At 40.7% G+C, this 25093-nt stretch overlaps 1 protein-coding gene across 1 annotated transcript in view; it reads right to left on the reverse strand.

Moving 5' to 3' along the window:
• NTNG1 (netrin G1) overlaps window positions 1-25093 on the reverse strand; it is a 308746-nt gene that overhangs the window by 78951 nt on the left and 204702 nt on the right. Inside the window, exon 4 of the mRNA XM_049111819.1 lies at window positions 2234-2406. Coding sequence (XP_048967776.1) covers window positions 2234-2406 — 173 coding nt within the window. The remainder of the gene's footprint in view (window positions 1-2233; window positions 2407-25093) is intronic.

Raw genomic sequence — 25093 nt, forward strand, 5'->3', positions numbered from 1 at the left:
GCCATTGAAGAGTTGATGTTGAGGGTTCAGAGACTGTAGCTATTCTTTTTATACTTCTTAGGTTTCGTATTTTTGTATTAGGATATGGCATATCCTAAGTGTTCCTCTTAAATAACTGACTCGTGGTGCACCACATAGAGTCGTGTGTGTGTATGTGTGTATGTGCGCACACACACAAGCATGTATGCATGCATATAAGAAAAAGCCGATATGAAATAAGAATCATAGGACTGGCAAAAGTCCTGTGTTTGGCTGACATTTCGACACTAAAAAATTAGAGGGCCTCTAGGGCAAGCAACCCAGCAGGAGACATGAAAATCTTATTATATGAAATAGAATTTGATGATGTTAATCTGGAGTAGAAAAGAAACTGGCATCCATATAGCTCTTTTACTACTTAAAGAAAAAAAAATCATTGGAAATTAGGACATACTCAAAAATAGCATTAAGAAATAAGTTTTATAACAATCAAAGATGTCCAATAATGAACAAGTATACTTTATGAAAAAAATCCTAAAATTAAAATTAGTTTTGAACACTTATTTTGTGTCCGGTGTTATGCTGAACACATTACATGCAGTAGCTTTTCAAGTCTCTCAAAATTCCTATGAGGTAAGAACTGTTACTACTTTCACATCATAGAAGCCAACACAGCAGCTCAGGCCACCTGCCTTTCTGGGATAGTTCTGACAAGTTGGCCGGCCCTGAGGTTGAGCCAGAATGCTAGCAAGTGTTGGTGAGCCTTCCTCTGCTCCATCCTGTCACGCTAAAGCAGCAGCAGACACTGAAAATGGAATCTGAGCCACTTTCATTTTGGGAGACCTTTAAAGTAAATATGACAAGTGTGGTGATAGGGATTCTTGGTAGCCAGCCACAGGGTCTCATAAACAAATAACCTCATGATGCCTTCCAAATTCGTGAGTCTATGGCCCTGAACAATTGAGGACAGCCAACAGAGTCTCTGCTAATAAAATTGCCTTGAAAAGCCAACATTTCTGCTTAACAGAGCTTTATGTATTAATTTTAGGAGCTAGACTGTCCATTTTTTTCTTTAACACAGAAAGAAACCGAACACTCTTACAAATAGGGATGCTTTTTTAAATCTTTTGAAGAATATTTTTTTCTGCTTCATAGAAATTTTATCATAATTTCATGCCCCCATACTTCATGGCTTGTTACTCGCTCCATTAGTCTTACATTTAACTTGATAAGGTCCTGGTTCCTGTGATATTAGTTTTTAGGTTTTGGTTTCTCACAGCTGCTGCTTTGAAGTACCTGATAACATTCTTAGCCTCACAGAGAGCCAGTGGCTTTTCAAGCCCTCATTCCCCCACTGCTCACTGTCCTGCTATTTCTGTTACTTCTCACTTCGTGGGTGTCTTCCCAACCTCACCCCTCCTCTATTTTTGAAAGAGGGCGAACCTGGGGCTTTTGCAAGTGGCTAATTCAGTCCATCCATGGAATTGGGCAGTTTATTCTGGAAGTAATCATTTCTCTCCCTGAGCGTGTCAGGGCATGTCTTCCTGTAGATGTTCAGGGATTTTAGTGGGGTATACGCATGAGTGGTAATGAGGCATCTCTCATGGTTCCTGTAAATACCCGCGCTCAGACATTCCTTTTCTTAATGCAGTACCTATAGTCACGCTCTGTAGCAAAAGGTGGCTTCTCCTTGTAGGATCCATGCCAGGCATGACCTCAAGTGCTGGAATTTGGAAAAAGCCAATTATTTCACTAGGCAAAATTAGGCTGTAGCTAAAATAGGACAGGGAAGCATCTTCCAGAAAAAGCATCACTCAAGTCACCCAGTAATGGAAATGGGATTATAACCATGTAGAGAATTTCTGGAGTTGTTTATGGTTAAAATTAAGTTATAGTTGGGGGTTTTAATAGGTTAAGCAACCTATTAAACAACACAATAGGCTGTTGTCATTTTAATAGGAAAGTAATCTGGGGCAAGAAAACAAACATCTCCTGTTTCATCCACTTAGAAAAAATGTCTCCTGATTTCCATCATCTCCCAACACATTTGATGTGAATGTTGGAAGACTGAATTTAACAGATGATCCGAGTGTGAAAATGTGCTTACAAGTCGTAAAATAGAGACTAAAGCTTTAGCCACATTTCGAAGAGGAACAAGATAACCGTGAGAGTAAAAGCACAATTGCAAGTGAAACTGAGGGAACTATCAGCTCATCGTGCACAAAATCCAGTGTTACAGAGCAAAGTTACTCACAGGTATTTGCAGTGCCTTTGGGGATGGGGAGATATGAGCCTGGACTCCAAGGTCGGCCCTGATAATTCTTCTTGCATTTCCCACAGTCTGGACCTGTAGTGTTGTGCTCACATTCACAGGTCAGTTTGCTGTTGTCATACACACACACGGTGGCGTGGAGATTACATTTGCACCTAAACAGAAGAGAGACAAGAGTTCATTGTAAATCAGGTGATCATGGAGGCTTACCCATCTATCTCCTGGGGGGTGGCGGCTCTGACACCCTGCAGTGCTTGCGCTACATAGAGGCTCTGGGCAAAATGTAGATCTGCAGTCCCCACCTTCAGAATCTTCTCAACAAGGGACAAAGGGTAGGATTAGGATACAGTCTATCTCATACCACACTTTGAGGAATCCTAATACTAGTCGGTCTGTTCAGTGGGGGCCTGAAGGTCCCGTAAGACAACTGTGCTACAAAATCAAGGGTTTCTCAACAGGTATTCAAAATATTGCCACCAATGAGCAGTGATCTTATTATATTATCAAATCTATGACAATTTCATCTGGGTTTGAAAAGAAATGTTATCTTCTGTTTTTTCCTTAAACCAGAACGACAATTCTTACTTGTTTAAAAGAAACGATGACCATTAAGACAATTTGCTATTCAGACTTATTTTATAGACCTATGGAGATCAAAATCAGGTATTCCTGATTGTCTAAAATGACATTATCCCAGATCAGAAATTTTTCCCACCAAGGCCTCTAATCAATCCGAGTGGTCCTTAGATTTCCCACTCACAGCAAATAAGGTAATTACAAAGGTCTCTCAGAAATGGGTCAAATGACTCAGATAAAAGATGCTTAGAAGCCAATAAAATAAAATAAAATAAAATAAAATAAAATAAAATAAAATAAAATAAAATAAAACTATGTGGCAGGGGTCTGAGGTCATTTGCAAATGCCTTGCTTTTGGTGCCTGTGAAGAGAGCTGTGATATATGAGAGGCAACAGTGGAATATGCAGGTTCCACAAAAACACTTTCCCCTATCCAAAGTCTTGCACTATAAAATCTCAAAGGCCAACTGGATATTTGTTGATGTAGCAGGTTATAAATTGTAACATCCCAAGCATTCTGCATCCTCTGGAAAAGTAAAACCAAGGATGACCATGACACAGGGGCCAGGACAGAGTAGGCAGGAAGCAATGTGTCCACATAGAGGGGAGAACTAGGACATCTGTGATGGGGCATAAAGGATCAAGATCTGTTACGGCCAGCATCTGAAAATGTTATGTATGTGTGTTTGTGTGTAGATGTGTGTGTGTTTTTAAACTAGACTGGCCTCTTCTAGGAAGTAGGACAAAAATATAGAAAGCCAAACTTCATGAAGACAAAGAAAGATTATAATGTTTTACATTTGCTTTCCTTTGCGGGGTATGTTGCGAATTGGAAAAAGTTAACAGTAGTCTTTCTTAGTAGGAAAAGAAGATTCTTTCAGAACTGATGTTGGGATGCCTGGGTGGCTCAGTGGTTGAGTGCTTGCTTTCAGCTCAGGTCGTGATCCCAGAGTCCTGGGATCCCACATCGGACTTCCTGCAGAGAGTCTGCATCTGCCTATATCTCTGCCTCTCCCTCTGTGTCTCTCATGAATAAATAAATAAAAATCTTTAAAGAAAAAAAAGAACTGATGTTGGTTTCTCTGACATCTGTAAGCAACATCCAAGTTTCTTGTGTGCAGATGATGTTTGGAACACCGACCCATCCTCATGGCAAGAAAGTGAAGGAGTGGCTAAGATTGTTACTGAGAACTGTTGGGCTCTCTTCTAACTCAAAGGTGTAGCCCCTGAAATAATACCCACTCCTCGCCACCCAAACCTCCCTGGATAAGACCACACGTCCGCTTTATCAAGGGTCTACTATAATTTGCAATACTTACAGCTATACTCTGCCCTCTGTATAGTTATATATGGTAAAAAGCTGGAAGTCTACTACTTAATACCTATTCAACTTAGATACATAAAAAGAACCTTTAAAATTAACAGATGTACAGTGTTCTAAAAAGATGAGAAAAACATGATTCAGTTAAGTGAAATAGACAGTGTTTAATCATGAGTTAGGTCTCGTAACAGTCTCCTCTATGCAGGGAGTCACTTGTGTTAGGTTGCTTATAAAAGGATCTTTCTCCTTCCAACATTAGCACCTTTATTTATGGGTGTGTTTTTTTTTAAATATGGAAGATGTTAGAAACCTAAGTGATAGAAGCACAAACTTATACCGATTTAGCACCCTATCTGGTGTTAAAAAATCCAATGGAGGAAATGAACAATATGACCCCAAAGAATATGCGTGTTTCATACAGGAAGATCAAGAACACAAGTAGTAACTGTAAACTGGATTAAATATCTTTTAGCTGCTAATACTTTCATACTTGTAGTCCCTTTCTGAGTTACAGACAATTTCCATTCTCAAGACTTTATATTTGCTGAGAAAATATTCTTTAAATAACAAAAGAAGGTGAAAGAAAAATAAATGACTATTTAGTCTCATTTCCCTCAGATTTCTTCCAATTCATGGTGCATCCTCCCCTGTTCAAAACCCAATCATTCAAGGCTCAATTCAATTCAAACTCTTCCCAGTTATCTATCCTGCTCACTGCAGACACCCTGAGCTCTATCTTCTGATTTCGTTAAATGCTTCTGTGTATTTGGTTGGGTTGGTTGTTACTTAAGGCTCTTTGAGCTTTTAGAACACGTTGACTCATTGCATAAATCTCTCCCATCTTAAGGGGAGAAATACTCACCTTGTACCCCTGGTCTTCTTTTCCAGTTACCTCTTTAACACTCTCCTCTCTTCTTGAGTTTCCTATATCTACATTTTCCATTCTCTCATCCCCCACTCACTTTCTCTTTCTCACCAAACGCAGCCTCTCTTGCCAATGTCATCCATGACCTCTTTGTTGAAAATCCAATGGATAATTTTCTTTGCCTTATTTGACCTCCCAGTAGTATTTGAATCTGTGGGCTACTCCCTTTCTTCTGATGCTTTGTCCTTGTTGGATTCTCAAGCTCATATTCAGAATCCTCTTCTTATTTGTGTTCTCTTTATGTGCTGTTCTTGGGGTTCTGGCCTGTGAGCACTGTCAGCCTAAGTGACTCTCTTTGGACACTCTTTTTTTTTTCAGATTTTATTTATTTATTAGAGAGAGAAAGAGAGAGAGAGAGAGAGAAAACACAAGCTGGGGGGGGGGGTAGGGAAGAGGGAAACTGAGAAGCAGACTCCCCGCCAAGCAGGGAGCCTGATGTGTGGCTTGATCCCAGGACTCTGGGATCATGACCTGAGCTGAAGGCAGATGCTGAACCAACTATGCTGCCCAGACACCCTCTTTGGATACTCTTAACACAGATTGTCCCTTCAGTTTCCTCTGCAGTCCTTAATGGCTTTGAGTTATAGCAAACTCGCATTTTAAAGAAAACTTGCGTAATCTTCCTCTACCCTGAAATAATAAGCATATACAAAATAAGCTTAAACATTTGAAAACATTTTAGGAGATTCAGAGATTCTGTTACCCATAGGGATCCATAGAACCCTCTTTCCATTATTCCCAGTGAGGATTATCTGATCGACATGTTGATAAATCCTGGATCTATATCTCCCTCATGGATCTCTTTCTTGGGTATGTTAAACTCAACAGATCCCATATTGAATTCTGGGGTTTCCCTCTCCTACCCATTCCTCCTTCTGGGGTTACTGTGTCAGTAAATTGCATCACCAGTTAGTTGAGAATGCCTCCCTCTTTCTTTCCTACAATAACTAACTTGTCATTGTTAGTTATTAAGAGCAGTTAGTTGAGAATGCCTCCCTCTTTCTTTCCTATAATAACTAACTTGTCATTGTTCCGTCTCTCACCAAGTTGTAAGATCCCTTCTCCTTGACAACTCTCAAACACGTAGTACAGTTCTAGCCATTGCCACTGCCCTAGTTGAGATCGCCATCACCTTCGATCTGTTTTATTACAATGGCCTCTGAACAGACCTTATTGCCTCCAGTCATGGTCCTCCCAGCTCAGTCTCAACACAACAGTCAACATAATCCTTTACACAAAAATATCAGAGTCATCTTGGCTTCGAACCATTGTAAGACTTGTCACAATTCTCAGAGTAGAGTTCACACTCTGTAACGTGGCCTCCAAGTCCCTTCAAAGCTTGTGTCTCTTCCCTTTTCCAGTCTCATCTGCACCACTGGTAATACTACTCAGTTATTCAAACTTTGCCTTCAGGTAATCTTTTTTTTTTTTTTTTTAAAGATTTTATGTATTTATTCATGAGAGACAGAGAGAGAGGCAGAGACATAGGCAGAGGGAGAAGCAGGCTCCCTCTGCAGGGAGCTCTATGTGGGACTTGATCCTGGGACTCCGGAATCAAGACCTGAGCCAAAGATAGATGCTCAACCGCTGAGCCACCCAGGTGTCCCTGCCTTTAGGTAATCTTATAAACTGTTCATTTTGCCTAGAACATTCTACTCAACTACCTCTACCTCATTTACCTGCCAAATTCTTATCATTCAGGTGTCAACTTGTAAATTTCCGTGCCTGGCTCCTAAATGACATTCAAAAAACATCCACTGGCCAACTATCTGAGGGCTTCTCTGACCCACCAGCATGCCTTTCCTATGTGCTCCTGTGACACTGGCAAGGCCAGTCACTTGATAAAGCCCACACTATCTCTGCCTTAGACAGAGACTGTGTTGTCATTGCTTCTTCTATCACCTTTACTGGAGTGCAAACTCCCGGAGGCAACAGTCACGCTTGCCTTATTTATTGCAACATCCCCAGTGTGTGTTAAGGTGCTTGGCATATAATAAGTACTTAAAAAATATTTGAAAGATAAATAAGTGATTAATAAGCAAGTAAACTCTCTGAGCGCAGGAAGTGCATGGGTCTGTCCTACTATGTCTAGCCTGGTGATGGACTGAAAATAGAGAATCAATAGGCATCGTATTAAATCGAACACTCCATGACATGTGCTGAAAACTGCCACATGCCCTTATCATTGGCTTTTATAATGGGCAAAGGGAACTTTATAAAATTGGTAAGACTATTTAATTTAAACTCCAGAGAATTTGCCAAACGCCTAAAACCTAACACAAGAAGAAAATGCCTGAAAAAAAAAATGCCAGAAAGACTTAGGAAAATAACACAGTTTAGAGGAGAAAAAAAAAAAAATCATTTGCATAACATAGTTATTCTGGAATATGCATCTTTTGGCTTCCACTTCTCATGCAGGGATGACCCCCCCCACCCCCGGGTTCAGGTGTTTGGGCAATGTTGCTTGGGCACTGGCAGGAACCAGAACTTGCCCAGCAGTAAATCTGCTGACCTAGCCCAGCTCCTGGGCTGTCTTTTCTCTGCCCTTGCGACCGACAACTCTCGTGCCTGGGCTGAGCCCGTGACAGTGGATGCTGAGGTATCCCAACACGGGTTGGTTTTGGAAAATGATTCCCTTTCATTATCCACAGCTCAGCCTGTTTGCATCACCCCATTCCAATCAGATGCTGAAATTCTTTATGTAGAGGCCCTGCCAGAGTGGCTTTTCCTCCAGAAAAAAAAAGAAAAGAAAAGAAAAGAGAAAAGAAAAAGAAAAAAGAGAAAAGAGAAAAGAAAAAAGAAAAAGAAGAAAAAAGAGAAAAGAAAAGAAAAGAAAAGAAAAAAGAAAAGAAAGGGATGTCACAATGGTGAGAGACTGCTCTCAATTCCTAGGGCCATGACCTCCCGCCTTGTGATGGGGTGGAGGGCAGATTTCTGTGGCGTCCCCTTGTCTCCGACAGGTTCATTATCCACTTCCATGGGCATCCGGCTCCGACGTCTACCAGCACGTTGCCCAAGCCGAGAGCTACCAGGCTCTGCGAGCAGGGAGCTATCTGATGTTCTGGAGAGCTCAGCCTATTCCCCGATCCTGTTCACACACACACACCTCACACAAGACACTTGCAGACAGAATGGACTTGCTTGTACTTCGGAGATCTGCTTGTGTCTAAGTGACAAGCCGTACGTGTTGTCAAATAACGGCACTGGTAAGATGGACTTCCAAAAAAAGTGAGCTCCAGTCTGCGGTGCAAATGATGAGAACCAGCGTCTTCTTGCTTTCAACCGGGTCTGCACTTCCTGTAGTTTAGTGACCAGCTGTCATGAGTCAATTTAATCTGGCTTATAAAAAGGCTCCAACGTTTAGATCTGTGCCACCTGCCAGTAGGTATGAAAAACCCATACAGTCTGCCTGTTTTTTTCTTAAACATAATTTAATATATTTATTCTGGGAAGCATGTTATCCACCCGAATTTCCTGTGAGTTAGAGGTCTATATATATCATCTATTACTAGTGTTTCAACTAGAGGTACCAAGACAGAGAAGTTTGAAACTGGCCCTTTCTGAAGCAAAACAGGAAAGGAAGCCAGGCTCACTGCCCTGCAGGTCGGAGATTTGGCTACTTTGGTGCCAAGGGAGGATTCACCACGCAGCGAATGGAGTTTAGCATCATGGCCCATTCAGGGCCTCGAGGAAGACCTACCAATATGTTCATGTGGTCGTGTGCTTTTGCATAATTCTCACAAATAAGATATTTTTGCATTTTTTAAAATTAGTGAAGGTAAGTTTCAGGCCTCACAAAATCTAGATCAGTCTCTGGTTGCACTCCCTGCCTTGGACTGGCAGCTACACAAATGCTTTTAGAAAGTGAGTTAGCACAAACACTGGAGCCTCAAAGATGTCTTTTTCAAAAGGTGATAAATTATAAAATGCCTCTCACATACTTTTTCTGCCTCCGCAGCCCCTTGACCTTTCTCTTTTCACTCCGACACATGAATTTCTGGTTTCCACCTCAACATGTTATTTGCAATAGGAGACCTGTGGCAACACCATTTAAAAATTATGTGCTATTCATTATGAAATCAGACAGCCCGGGTTCAAATCCCACCTTCACCACTTACTTGTGAGGGCACTGGGTAAGTGACTTCACAAACACACAAACAGAACTAATGTTGACTGAATACTTCCAAGTACCTGAGATTGTGCTAAGTGCTTTTGCATATTTCACACGTTATTTCGTACAAACCTCACAATAGTACTGTGGGATTGGCACTAATTATAGATGAAGCATTTGCATATTGACGGGCTAAGGAACCCACCTCTCCCAGCTAGGATGAGATGGAACCGGGATTTAGACCGTGGGCAGCCAGCCTCCAGAGCTCTGCTTTTACCACCAAAAGTGGAATGCTGTCTTTCTAAGTATGGCTAGGCCTCAGCTGCCTCGTCTGTAAAACAGAGACAATAAATGGATGGGTTTCAAAGAACGGTTTTGGGTATTGAATAGAAAATGTATGCATGCCCTTAGGATAGCATCTGACACAAAGTTCTTGACAAATGTTATTTTCAAGTATTATTATTTCTATAATAGATGACTGAAATGGACTATCTGATTCATTCTGTAAGCCTTAATTAATAACATATTCTCTGGATAGTGTCGTGAGAAGGCCCATGGGATTCAACACCAGAAGATGACATAGAGTTCTAATCTCCAAGAAGCCTAACTCAAAAACAACAGCCGCTGCTCCATCCTGTAGGAAGAGAAGCAAACAGGCTCCACCAACCTGATAGACTCCCGCTCCAAAAAGCACCAACAAGCTGTGTGAGTTGCCTGCCAAAATCAGCCAATCAGAACAAGGTACTTTTCTAGCCCTTTTCAGCATAACGGACCTGAGTAGGAACTTCCCAGGGGACCTTTGTACAAGCAGGGCCTCCTGTTTGTGCGGTGAGGCTCGGCCAAGTGCTGGGTGTTGCTGCTGTGTCTCCGTGCAGCTTGAGCTGTGGCCCCCAAAAAGCCTGTGCCTTTGACCTTTGGTCTGGCCTCGTTTCTACCATTGTGGGACCCAAGATCTCAACTCCTGGAACAATATTCTATCTAATTATGACAATGTAGGGAAGTAGGGTGGTAACACTGAGTTGTCTCTCCACTGATGCTGTATTTGCACTGAACAGACCTAGGGACAGCTCCTACCTCTGAAGGTGGGGGTAAGAGGAAAACGCTTGATACCCTGCCACTGTATGCCTGGAGCTGTGCTGGGTGCCTTATGTGTGCTGCTTCACCCCATCCTCATTACCCCTGGGAGCAGGCGGTATAAGTGTCTATAATTTACAGATGTGGAAAGTGTGGCAAAGAGCAGTAAAGTGATTTGCTCAAAGAAACACTTCTGGTGAGTGGTAATCAAGAGTCAATTCCAAAGGCCAGGTTCATTCTAGGACATCACACTTGTTGAGGCAGAACAAAGCAAACTGGTTCTCGGGAGAATTAGACTAGTGGTTCTAAACAGTGATATTGATACTCGAACACTTGCTACCTAAATAGTGGTCCCTGGACCAGCAGTTTCAGGATCCCCCCCACCCCCCGCAAGCCTTGATAAAAATCTCAGGCTTTCCCCAGACTTGCTGAAGGAGAATCTGCATTTTAACCAGATCACCAGATGATTCATGTGCAGAGTAAGGGTTGAGAAGCACTGCTGAGTCACCAGTGTGTCAAAATCCTGACGAACAGGAAAACTAAAATCACGTGTGTGATCCTCATGCAAACTCCTCTTCCACCTGTATTCTGTTTGGCGATCTTTGTCCTAAACCTGACCATCACTAAGGTGCTAGCTGTACACTCAAACCTAATCGACCATCTTGTTTGTAAATTATGTCAAGTCCACTGATCTGCAGATTCATATTTCATATATTAATTGAATAATTTAACTATGTTAAAAGCTGTTTACACTTACTAGTAAAAATGGTATATATTTCCAAAATATACAAGGAGCTGTTACAACTACAATAATAAGTGGAACAAAAAAACCCAGTTAGAAAATGAGTGAAGGATCTTAAAAGATATATCTCCAAAGAAGATATATACAAATGACCAATATGCAAATGAAAAGATGCTCAGCATCATGAGTCATTAGGGAAGTGCAAATTAAAACCTCAACGAGATACTACTTCACATCCACTAGGATGGTTATAATTTAAAAAGAAGGACAATAGGAAATGTTGACAATAATGTGGAGAAATTGGAACTCTCACATATTGTCGGTAGGAATGTAAACTTGTGCAGCCACTTTGGAAAACAATGTGGCAGTTCTTCAAGAAGGTAAGCATAAAGTTATCATATGATTCAACAATTCCATTTCTAGGTCTTTACCCAAGAGAATCAAAAACATGACCCCACAAAAACCTGCACACAAATGTTGATAGCGGTATTATTCATAACAGTCAAAAAGTGGAAACAACCCAAACATCCATCAACTAATGAATGGATAAACAGAAGGCAGTAGTATACTCATATAATGGAATATTATTTGGGGGGAAAAAGTGGTGAGGTACCGGTACATGCTACAGTATAGATAAACCTTGAAGACATTTGGCTAAATCAAAAAAGCCAGGTACAAAAGGCTACATAATGTATGCTTTCCTTTATAGAAAATACTCAGAATTGGTGAATCTGTACAGATGGAAAGTAGATGAACGATATCCAGGAGCCGGGGAGAGGGGCAAACAGGGAGTGACTGCTGAAGGATGGGGTTTTCTTTTAGAGTGATAATACGTGTTCAGGAATTTGATAATGGTGAGGGCTGCGCCACTTTTTGAATATACTAAAAACCACTCAATTGTACATTCAATGAATGCAAAAATAAACTAAAAGAAATATGGTATTTATCTAAAACAGATGGCAGAAAAACAGTGGATAAGAGTTTGGGGTCTGAGGTCAAGTAGTTTGGCTTTAGCAGGAAGTTAGGCAAGTTCCTTAAGCTCAGTTTACTCCTCTGTAAAATGAGGATAATAAAATATCTACCCTTAGGGGCTTGGGGGAGCCTTAAATGATACAGGACAAGGTAGCTGAGACTGCTGATTCATGAACTTTTCTTTTTCCCACACCACCACAGTCTTAGCTGGGTGCACAGTCTACACGTGTAACGACTACATCTCCCGGCACCTCCCTGAGCCAGGGGTGGCCGTGTGACTATGTCCCACCATTGACACCTTAGTGAGAGTGAGGTCTGTGACACTCCTGTTAGGCTGAACTCCGTCCTCTGTCTTTAATTTACTCATGGACCATGAACACATGAACATGGTGTTAAGCCACCCTGGACTACATGGGCCACGGCAGTAACCACAAATAGTGGAATCGGGCCCTTGGGCAGCCTTCACTACAGTCAGGGGAAGGCAGGTCCAGATGGAGCCACTATTCCAGCTGCGGAGCACCTACCGCCCAACAGAAAGGAGACAGAAGTAAACTTCTAGTTTGTTTGAGGCACTGTTAATGCGAGTCTCTCTTACACATCTGAACTTACAGTTGAACACAGCACCTGGTATATAGTAAGCACTTAATAATTTAGTATAAGCTATCGCTATTATCACTTCTGTCTCACAGCAAAAGACCAGATCTTCAACTATCAAATGGGTCTGGTCTAATCCTGACCCCATGAGGAACAAAGGGCTCAAATCTTTCCAGCATTCTCCTACTCCTTCCTTCATTAATAAAACCTGGAGTCTGACAGTAGTTACCACTGGTAAGCAAAGATGTTTTCAGAAGATTTAGTTTTATAAACTATGTGATGCCAAAGTTCAATGTGAAATAGATATATACTTATAACAATTTTGGGAAAGCAGCCGCACACTTAACAGACCAACAAAGAGTCTGGAGGTTTAATTTGTCTTTGCATTCCTGTATTATAGCAGAAGCATACAAGAAAGAGGGGTGCTAGGACTCCAGGTATCTGCCTTGCAAACCCAGAGGGCAGGTTTCTACATAATTTTTGTGCTCTTTCACAATATACTGAATACCTAATATGGCCCCTGGTTGATGGGGGCTTTCCTCTCCTGAACTCTTTCTTAGAAAAATTATTTTTGAAAAGTGATGGGACTAGATTGTTTTTTTTTTTTGAGCAAAGAAATATATCGTTACACAGTTTCCTCTGGGAGTATAACATAAAGCTTGAGATCTTAGCACTTCTTCACAGACATTGAGATCTTACCATCTTTTAAAATATATATAACTTATTTGCTCCAAAAATTGGTGGGGCAGGGACTAGAAGTCCTTCTTGTACACTTAAGCAATGAATGATTTAGACACCTTATGGTACTTAAGAAATCTTGTAGAAGTTCCACTTAAATCTTATTGAAAACCCTAAACTTACCCATAGTGAAGCATCAGATTACATGACTTACGAAACTACTGATTCTTTTGGATAATATTGAAAATAGCCCTTTTCTACTTCTAAAGTTTGCCAGGGAGACTAGAGTACCATGATTGTAAAATAAAATAAAAATAGGAGCTTATAAATTTGAGATAATGCATTGTCCAAGATTGGAGTAGGTATACGATGGTGCTCTGTGACCTGTTTATTACACTCACGAGGAATCTGGTTAGATAAGAGGTGTTGAAAGATAAAAGACATAGCAAGATAATTATAGCAACTGAGACTGCCACTGTTCTCTGCACAAGGAATCAATCTGGAGATTGGGAGGTAAAGAGGTTGTTAAATTAAAACTAAACTAATCCAAGGCCAATTAGCAACTAATAGATGACCCAAGATATTTCAGATATGCATGGTGAACCTTCACATTTTAATTCTTTTTGAGAAAATGTAAAATTGAGGGGTCTTCTGTCCCAGAAATAGAGATAATCATTGTTCAAGGCAACAGATTCTATAAGAGAGATAGGACAACATGATGTTAAAAGCTTGGACCCTGGAGACAAAGGGTCTGAGTTCAAGTCCTAGCTCTAGCATGAACCTGGTGGGTGGCTCCTTTTAAGTCTCAGTTTCCTTACCTATAGTATGGACTGTTACTAATACGAATAACATAGGTTTGCTATGAAGATTAAATAAAATAATCCATGTAAAGAATGTATCACAAATTCTGCTAGATAGTAAGTACTCAAAAAATGTTAGCTATAATTAGGGAGAGAGATGGCAAATCCATGGCTTGGCTACCTAAAAGTCTTTTACCGTCCCTTTCTCACTTGAGTCTCTATAAAACACATGGGAAAACTAAAATACTCATTTCCTAGGCTTCCCTGCCTCTAAGGTTGGCATGTCATATAGGCTAGCCAATGAGATATGGCCAGAAGTCACTAGGTGGGATGTTCTGGAAAGTTTTTTAAAAGTGGCAGCTTAAAAGGAATCATTCCTCTGCTTTTGTTTAACTTTTCTCATTTTGCCATTTCTTCCTTTTTCTTATCTGGGATCCAGACAGAAATGCTAGAGGGACTTCAGGCTTTATAGCTGTAAGAATAGAAGCTCCATTTAATGTAGGGCAAGCTAGGAGCTAGAAGGAAGCTAGGCCTGGTGGTGTTCTTACCCACCAAGCCAGGGCCTGCCGACCTCCCCGTGTGCTCTTCCTTGACGTAAACAAGCTCCACTCTGTTTAAGAAGGCTTTCTTGTTTTTAGAAATGGAATATATTCCTGACATAAGAAGCAACAATGAAGATTGTTGATGTATTCAAGTCATTTTCACACATACGTGTCCATTTTGTGGTTTACAGTAAACAACTGCCAAGTTAGATTTCTTTTTTTCTCTCATAGAACCACATAAGTGAAATACTTTTTTCATCTTTTTCTTTTCTTTTTAACTTCCAATTGATGTGAACTATACTATGATAATTTCTGATATATTTCTTGGGATAAAAAAATATAATTCTCCTTTTTTTTTTTTTTTTTTTCTGGGAGAAACTGGAACAAAAGAAAAATAGGGCAGGAATAAACCTAAAGTTCTTTCATGCTCTGCAAAGCCACAGAGTTCAGTGAGGCTCTGGCTACAGAGCTGAGAGCCATCTGACACTGTAGGATTCCATCAGGTTAGATTGTCAGATATGTTTTGGAATCTTTTAAATATGTAAATCTTATCCATTCAAAAAAGGTCTTATTTCCTCAAATAGTTATATTAGAGTCTGATTAAAAATGACTCAGCCTGAAAAAACAGTTTTATGACTAGGAATAAAAAATAAAGCCACACCTGTGCAAAAGAAGACAATAGAGCAACCGGATTCTATATTTTTACTTTTCACTACAGAATTTGAGAGGAAATTGAATTAGATTCCCATGGGTGGTATGGAAAATTGGGGGAAATAGCTTTCTTCTAATTCTCCCTTTTCTGAGAAATAAAATAATATCCAATAGAGAAGACAGCACCTAGCAAAGCTTTTGTTTTTTCCCCTTATTTGGTGGCCTACTTTTGCTAGCAAGCCTTGGAAAGTTGAAGTGTAAAGATAAAAAAAAAGAAGTAAAAAAGAAAGAAGAGAGAGAGAGAGAAAGAAGGGAAGGAAAAAGACCCATCTGTTAAAAGAGGCTGATCTTACTTGCTGTGACCGATGACCCGAACTGTGTGTCACTTAAGATTGGAAACAAAGACTCTAAAGCAAAGAAACAAAGAACCCTGAGAATAGAAATGAAGAACGGCAATGAGCTCTTAAAAGATCCAACAGATAGAATAAGGTCAGTGAAAAAATAACTAGATGGTAGTTAGCTATGAGGTTTATCAATACTGTCGTCATCAAAGTCTCTCCATCTATATGATTACAGATTTAGAGGTGGGGTTGCCCCAAATACGTGAGAAGTGAAGTGTCATTAAGTGGAATTTCACATAATTTAATATGGACCATGGTCATATTTTAGAGTCAAGTGATATATGATCAAGAGACCTGGGCTTAATGACTAACCTGCTCAGTCACTTTGGGGGGATTACACCGCCTTTCAAGGCTAATTTCTTTGACATGTAAAGGGTTTGGTCTGTGTTTGAAAAATGTCCTACACTGGCTGGGTGACTGACCCCACCTTCTGGCAGTGTGCATGTTGCAGTGTTAGTACCCCCTCGATTCCTTCTTCTTCCTTCCGTAACAACCTTCGTGGGATCGCCCCTCTCCATCCTCAAGCTGGGAGGTTGGGGTGGGGGACTCCAACCCGCAGTGTCCAGGATGCGCAGAGAGGCTTTGCTCAGCCTGCCAATCCATTCTGTTTTCTTGGACACAATGACTGGTTTGAGGACGAGAAGAGGACCTAATCCTTATGAAAATCGACCCTGAGGCCTTTGCTGAGATTGTGAGGATGAGAGGTCCTATTCCTTATGGTACTGCTAACCTGGTCGCAGGTGGCCTGGAACTGCTCATGGCCATCTTGTCCACAACATGGAGAATCTCGGCCTAGAATAAAGCCAAGTCAGAGGGGAGCAAAGCCAAGAGATAGAGACAACATCCTGACAACTTTGTGTAGCCCATGCTGCCAGCTAGTCTGAATCTAACTGCGTCCCAGATTCCCAGATATGTGAGCCAAAATAGTCTCTATTTTGTTTCAACTAGTTTGAATTGTGTGTGATATTTTTTTTTTTTTTTTTTTTTTTTTTTTTTTTTTTTGGTGACTAGCTACCAAAAGAACCTAAAACAATACACCGTGTTACTTCTTTATGGTTCCACCACCTCCCAGGCTGAACTAGACTGGATGTACCACCCAAAAGCAGTCATTACGTAAATGGTTCAACAACCTAAAATGTACGGCCTGGCTCGAAAAATCGGGTCAACCAGATTTTTCTGCCAAGGATTTAGACTTGGAAATAGACATATGTTTTCATTAGGAGGTGGGCATTAGAATATGCTGCATGATTTCAAAGTATGCTGGTTCTAACCTTAACATGATTTTTATAAAAAGTGGTGAGTTTTTTGGGGTTTTATTTTTGTTTTTGTAAAATGAACTGACTTTCTAAGTTAAGGTGAAAAGTGCTGTACTCTGGAGTTACAAAAGACCTAAATTTGAATATCTCTACGATCACTTTTAACTTGTTTGACCTCAGGCTTATTCCTCATCTATAAAATAGAGATGATAGTCAATGATTTCATTAGGCTTTATTTTAACTTTTGAATGAGCTAGCAGTCAACTGCCACCATGAACAGTTCATAAATAGGTCCACTTGATCAGTTTTAGTTCCCACCTGATCTGCCATCATCGATCATTATGAAATATTTGTTAAACACAATACAGAAGATCCTGTGGTTAAGATTTTACTATTTCTGAACAATCTCAGAACGATAATCCACAGAAGGAAGGCACCTGTTAACTACTCTGGGGTCATGAAATCTTCTAATTTTTGTTTTAAATTTAACAAAAGAATGAGAAGAAACTTTAGTGTGTGTGAGGCACCAAAGTGTGAAGGAATGGGATCAGGACTGTGGACATCATGAGGTCAGGCAGTGGGCAGAGTGAACCCCTAGTTCCTGAACAGGACCTTCCATGGTGCTTGGTACAGAATAGGCTCTTTGTAAATATTAACTGAAAGAAGTCTTCGCTGTGGAAATGTGGGAAACACAGGTTCAGAGAAATAATAACAGCAATAATAACAATAAAGTAATAAATTAGCTGGCCTTTTTTGAGCTTGTTTTGTGGTCATGTTTGAGAGAGAGAGAGAGAAAGAGAGAAAGAGAGAGAAGTGGGGGGGGGGATAGGGTAAGAGAGAACCCTCCAGCAGACACCCGCTGAGTGAGGAGCCTGTGCTAGAGCTTGATCCCACAACCCTGACACCATGACCTTAGCCAAAATCAAGAGTCGATCACTTAACGGACTGAGCCACCCACGCACCCCACTTGTTCTGTGTTTAAAGGCGCATTCATAAGAATATCATTTTCCAGCAATGTGTTATTTCATCTATATAGCAACTTTGTGAGAGAGAGGTCAGCAGTAATCACTATCTTCATTTTATAAAGATAAAACTCAAACCTAGAGGGTTTACATGTAGTAAGATAGAAAACCAAACTTGCTTTTTTTTTTTTTTTTTAAGATTTTAATTATTTATTCATGAGAGACACAGAGAGAGAGGCAGAGACACAGGCAGAGACACAGGCAGAGAGAGAGGCAGACGTGAGACTCTATCCCGGGTCTCCAGGATCATGCCCTGGGCCAAAGGCAGTTGCTCAACCGCTGAGCCACCCAGGCTGCCCCCCAAACTTTTTTTTAATATGGAGACATACTGGTTTAGTTTTTTTTCCCCACACCTCCCTGCCTTCCCTTCTAAGTCCCATTACGGATACTGTAAACAGAGTAAGCCAATACTTTTTTCTTCAAAGTTCTTTCTAACCTGCTTTTGTTGCTAAAGATTTTGGCTCTGGTTTTAACAGGTTATCAAAGTCACTTGATAGGAGGTACAGAGAGCGAAATAGGACTTAGTGTATGAAAAGATAAAAACGTACGTAACAGAAGCATCATGGCCCCTGGAGTGATCCTGGTTTCTTGCCTCGGCATACTTGGTGCTTGGCTTGAACAAGGTAGAGGTGAATTAACTTCCAGGAGCAACCCCCTACCAATGAAGAAATGGATGTTTGAGGATAAATACTCCAGTTTCCTTGCCTCTTAGGAAGATAGTTCTGGGAACAGCACCCTGATTGACTTTTCCTCCCTGCTCCATTTGTTTCCCATTCTCTCACAGTGCTTTCTGGAATTATTTCCCAGATATATCATTGGCATCCAGATCTTTGTCTTGAGGGACCCAGAACTAGGAAGACAGAGAAGCATTAGTAGACTGCCGGAGGAGCCATAGGAAAGAACGCTATGAGATCATTAAGTCAAAGACCTCGACCATCACTCACTGCCTTCCAAGTAAGAAGCTCCCTGTACACATTGACCATGTCTATTGATCCTTTGTTAGCACACGGAAACGAGTTTTGTTCCTTATGTAATAGGCTTTCACTGATTGCCTGCCTTTCCCTGGGGTTCTGAATCCCTCCTGCAGTATCCAGGAAGGAATCCTATACCTCCAGAGGTTAACTGATTTAGCCTGCGAACTCTTTAGAACTAAGATGCTAATGAGTAAAAATACCCTCATTGCGTATACAACTTGTCCAAATGCATTAGGATCCAAACTTATAGTAGGATCTTTTATCTCTCAAGTCCAAAATGCCTCAATTTGGATTCTGGCTCTACTACTTGCTTGTAGTGTGACCTTGGGCAGGTTACTAAACTTATATATGCCTCTGTTTCCTCATCTGTAAAACTGGAAGATAATAGTACTTGACTCAAGATTTTTAAAAAATATTTTTTTTATTTATTTATTCATGAGACACACACACACAGAGGCAGAGACATAGGCAGAATGAGAAGCAGGCTCCATGCAGGGATCCGATGTGGGACTCGGTCTCAGGATCCCGGGATCACGACCTGAACCAAAGGCAGATGCTCAACCACTGAGCCACCCAGGTGCCCCCGACTCATAAGGTTGTTATGAAGAATAACAAACTATAATCTTTGAAGCATTTAAAAAACAGTATCTGGCACATAGTAAATGCTGGCTGTCATTACCGCCATCCCTGTCATCATCATCATGGTCTTCATCATTCTTGTCATCATTTGGGTTGTGGGAAGGGAAGGTAAAGGGGCACCAGAGAAAGCCAAGGCATCCAAATTCTTGACATGTAGAGGTCTATATAACACTCATGCTAAAGCATCACACAAAAGATTTCTGGGCGTACGTGGTTGAGAGAGAGCTGAAGCTCTAACGAGAAGTTTCTTTTCTCTCACACAAATTGTGTAGTTTGGACACGATTTTAAACTTTCGGGTGCTTGCACCAAATCTGAAGAATGCTGTTGATCCCTAAACAACATCATTGGAGGCAGGGAGTGACGATATGTCCTCTGAAACTGAGGTGGAAGGTTCTGGAAGTCTTACAGGCCCACAGGCTTTCGATTCCGTAGAGATGGCCATAGAAATGAAGTGACCTATGCTTTTTCTAATAAAAGCCACATGATGGTGACAATAACTGCCACAATGCAGTCTCAGGCCTTGAGGTTTCTCTTCATTTGAGGGCCCGCCCAAAGAGCAGCTCTGCAACAAAAGCAAATCAAAATTGCTTCTCCTGCAGGACTGAAAATATCAAATGCAGTGTGTGGTGCAGCCTTTTAATCCACAGGGTAGCAAAGTAAAGGTCAATTACCTCACTTAGAGGAATGAAAGGCATGTAGTAAAAGTCAAATAGATATGCCATTAGATAATATATTTCAAGCATGAAAATGAGGGTTTTCTATTGCAGGGGTATATTTAATGCACTGGTAAACACAAAAGCTTTATGACAGGGAGTAAGATACGGAGCTGACAGTGAATCTGCCCGACAGAGTGCCCTCTGTTCGATGAAGGTGTCTGTGTGGGACCGAGCGGTCACCATTGATTGGTGTCAGGACCCTGCCGGGAAGCAAGCAGGCTGGCCCCACAACCCGCCAGACAGAGCCAAGAGGAACAGGTGCCTCAGAGATGGCTCTAGGGATTTAAGGCTGTCAAGACACTCAGCTGTGCCAGGCTAGCCTCCCTGTCTCTAGTCTGTCCTGATCTGTGACCCTGTACCTTTGCTTTTCTCCTTTCCCAGTATTCCTCTGGTGCTTCTGCCGTTGGCTGTGCACACACCCCTGCATTCCTGCATTGGTGCATTCAGGTTAACAGCCTGGTTCCCAATTCCTGGGGCTGTGACTCCATTCCCCTCCTTATGTACGTGAGATTCTAATCTCCACATTTAACCAGGATTACTATGCATGCATCCTGGTTTCTGCATTTGTTGATGATTTGATTTGGAGTGTCTGGCCCTGATTTTTTCATTCTGATCACTTCCAACACCCTTGTTCTTTAGGACGTGCTCTTTCTCCTAAAGCAGTCACATGGGTATGTCTCTGGATTGAGCTTCTCCCCTTAGCTATGCCCTCAGTTTTTCACCTCATCAGAAATATCCTTAAGGGTCACAGGCAGTGTGCGGAGAATGGGAGGGAGGTGTGCTTCTGTTGTTGACACAGGTGCTCCCCATGACCTGGCATGGGAAGCACCTGTGTTTTACCTTGGGCAGCATTGTGTTTTTTGGCAACCATTTAAGAAGTTGTGCGGCTTTAAAGAGGTTTAAATTCTCTGAGCTTCAGTTTTTCACATTATAAACATTTGATATCTCATTTTTCATCTTTAAAGAAATAAGTACTTACATTAAATGAAGATATTTAGTACAAAATGTATTTTAATATGTATTGAAACTTCAAAGCTGTCGCTTGGGGCCTCTGCTAGAAACATCTGCAGTATAACATCTATGTGGCAAAATCTGGAAAACACACTTGGGTGAGCTTTTCATTCATGCACAGTAATGCATGTACCTACCCACTGTTCTTGGGAAAGCCTTGATCCTGTTAAATTAACTCCAATGCAGACGCTTCAGCTTGATATGGTAAGGTTTCTGGTTAATGATGTAAATTTGGTGTGTTGTTTGCAGACCCAAGCCTCTGAGGAAATTCTTCACTAAATCATAACTCATGCTATCCCATCCTTGATACGACTCACTTGCCCCTGGGAGACGCACACATCCTTTTGCCCAAGCATTTGCTCGTGGGAAATTAGGGAAGCGTATGACACAAGAGGAATGTGGTGGTCTGATCTCTTATCCTGTATTGGGGGAAAACGACATGAAGAGGAATGGGACAAAGGTTAGCACACCCAACACGGACTGGATTTTGGTGCCACAAAGATGATGTTATGGAGGATTAGACTTGAAGAAATATCCCGTTGAGTAACACATTTTGAGTGTTAGGAGTTGCTTAAGATTGAATGTGAGACTCTAAAACTAGTCATCCACTCTCCATGCAATTCTTCAGCGTCCCCCAAACCTTCCATGGAGTGTTGTTAAATTTAGCAACCTTGTTTTAAGGAAGACGGTGTCCACAACTGGGGAAAACAGGTAGGTAGCAAGCACCCGACTAGCCCCTTATAAGCAGATGAAACGGGTCGGAGGGACGCCAGAGCCACATATATCGGCTCAGGGGACTTCAATCTTCCCTTGGCAGAGCTGCATCTCCTTGCTCTATCTGCCTCAGTGTTATTCTAAATGAGGCTCTGCTGTGAAACTAGTGAATAAGTGAGAAAAGAAGAGGTATTATTTGAGGAAGGGGTATTACTCAAATAGCTCTGAGTGAACAGAGCTGTGAATATGAAGTGTAGGGAAAGAACGTGAAGAATGGGCACTTACACGTGCCTGGATTGATAGCTGGGGAGCAGCAGGAGAAGACTGGGGCTTGGGACCGAGAAAGCCAAGAAATTATTTAATAAAATTAATTTATCAACAACCAGGTTAGAAATCACCTCATCATACAAACTGAAATTCAGAGCAAAGCATGCCAGAAACTTAGGGGAAAAAAAACAAAACAGAATTCAGGGCAGGTGTAACATCCAGAGTTCAGAGGGTCTGTGCAGAACAAAAGTAGCACAGCAGAGTGGGTTGGATCGTGAGCACTGAGGTGGGGTTTCCTGTTGGAATGCTGGCCTTTGCCCTTTTAACTAGTGATGTGATCTTGGACAATTTGCCTCAGTTTCCCCATTTATAAAATGGATATAATAATAATATTATATGGATGTTGTGATCATTAAATGAGTTAATAAGAGTAAGTGCTTATGCATGTGTTATACTTAACACATGTTCACCATTGCTGTTACTATTATTACTTTCTAGGCAGAGATGAACTAGGAGCCACTGATTAATGGCCAAACAAATGCAGAAAAAGAAGAAAGGGAACAAAATGAATGGACAAATGGAAAATATCACGATGTTAGACTTCAACCTAACCATATCAATAATCACATTAAATCTAAATCCAAACACCCAATTAAGATACAGATCAAAAAGCAAGAGCAACTATATGCTGCCTACAAAAGGAAAGAAAAAGATATATCCTGTTAATACTAATCAAAAGGAAACTGAAATGGTATGTTAATATAAGACAAAATAATACATGGGAAGGACTCAGAAGCATGTTGTTAAACAGATAGTGCTCAGGGAGTGCTCACTGTTAGCATATCACTTATGTAGTAGCTCTAATGAAGGAGGCGACGAATCTGAGCAGACTGAGAAGTCAAACACAGGAGTCTTTTTTTAAAAAAATATTTTATGTATTTATTTGGGAGAGAGTGAGAAAGAAAACATGAGTGGGGGTGAGGGGTGCGGAGGGAGAGGGAGAAGCAGACTCCCTGCTAAGTGGGGGACCTGAAGTGGGGCTTCATCCCAGGACCCGGGGATCATGACTTGAGCCAAAGGCAGATGCCTAACCGACTGAGTCACCCAGGAATAGGAATTTTAAATACAACTCTGCACTTTTCCTTACCAGCTGTTAAACTTTAGAAAAGTCAGTTACCTTCTCTCAGCCGCAGTATCCCTAAGTGTGCAATGGGGGTAGTAGCATCGGTACTTGCCACACAGGAATGTTATGAACGCAGCTGAAATGAGCAACAAGTACTAAAGAATTCCGTCATCCATTTTTTTCTTTAGGTAAAGGAAGTAAATGTGGTATTTTGCACACCTGAGATTGTGGACTGAGATTCACCCATGTGTATTCACCCCCATCGCACACCCCATGTTCCTGTGGTGGGGAGGGCAGGGAGAGGAAGACAGAGGAGAGACACAGTGACCCGGTAAGGGAGGAGAGACACCACGAAGACCAGTGAAGTAGGAAAATGTAACAAAGAGTAATGAGGAGATAGAAAAATTCTCCAAGAGCCCTGAAAACAATAGGGTTTGAGCCAAATAGAATTAAGGGTTTCCTACTCTGTGTTGGATGGATGTCTCAGCCATTTTCATTTAAAGATCTTAGGATAGAATAATACTAGTAGGCTACGAACTAGGGGATATTTACATGCCTCATATATTGGTAATATATTTTGTTTATTATTTTATAATTTATACATTTATATTAATATGTTAATGAATATACATATATAACAAAATATATTTATAATTTATAATTGTAAACTTGCTTGTATTACAAGAAAAAACAATGTCATTGACATTCCTGGCTTGACTGTGAGTCAACAGGAATCTATATGCACAATGATAACAAATGACTTAAGAATCACACGGGAAAAACATTTTCCTGAGGGTAAATCTGATCACAGTAGCAAATGAAGTTTGTTAGACTATAACAACAGCAGTTCACTGAACAACTATTTGCTAGGCATCTGATATGAACTGGGCATACTGGTGTTCGATATCTAGAAGATTCAATGCCCTTCTCCAAAGAATTTCAAATCTGCATGTTTCTACTTCTATCTCCATTTCTTAGGGTCCTGTATTAAAAAAGAAATCAATTTGGGGCAACTATTAAGATCTACACTTCCTGCTTTTGGCAGGAACATGTTTAAAATGCCCTAGTACCCATTCAAGATGCAGCCCCTTTTCCAATTATATCTGTAGGACAGCAGTGATTCATCATATAGCTTAATGTCATTAAACATTTATTAAGCACCCATAGTGTGCGAGACACACAGAAAACAGATAAAAGACATTGTTTCTGTTTAGAGGCCCTTTGTAAAAGAAGACTAATGAATATATGCTTATTCAATAGATCAAGCAAGCAACATACATTTTAAGAAATTTATAAATATTTAATCAAGATGTTGTACAGTAACACTGACAGAGAATCCTAGGCTTCTTGGATTACAAAACCGGATTCTCAGTGACTAAAAATTTAAAGGTCTACACCTTTTGTGGACAAAATGAATTGAAAACATCGTGAAATGGATATGTCAAAATTATTCCATACAATTTACCCTAATTTCCCAGAAAAAAATTAAAAATTAGAAAACATCTTAAATCCCCAGTAGATAAGATGAATTAATTCTGCATCATTTCAATCTAGATATAAAGTGTGGAAGATCTTATATTATCCCAGTAGCTTATATGTTAATAACTTGGAAAAGATTTGAAATCTGACTTTATCCTTTCATTTTGAGTGCCTTTAAATATAAACACACACACACACACAGCCTTATAGGAGCTTTTGCCTACAGATCTATACATCTAGGTTGGCATTTTGT

The sequence above is a fragment of the Canis lupus genome, chromosome 6 (genome assembly GCF_003254725.2).
Source record: "Canis lupus dingo isolate Sandy chromosome 6, ASM325472v2, whole genome shotgun sequence".
In the NCBI taxonomy this organism is placed as follows: domain Eukaryota; kingdom Metazoa; phylum Chordata; class Mammalia; order Carnivora; family Canidae; genus Canis; species Canis lupus.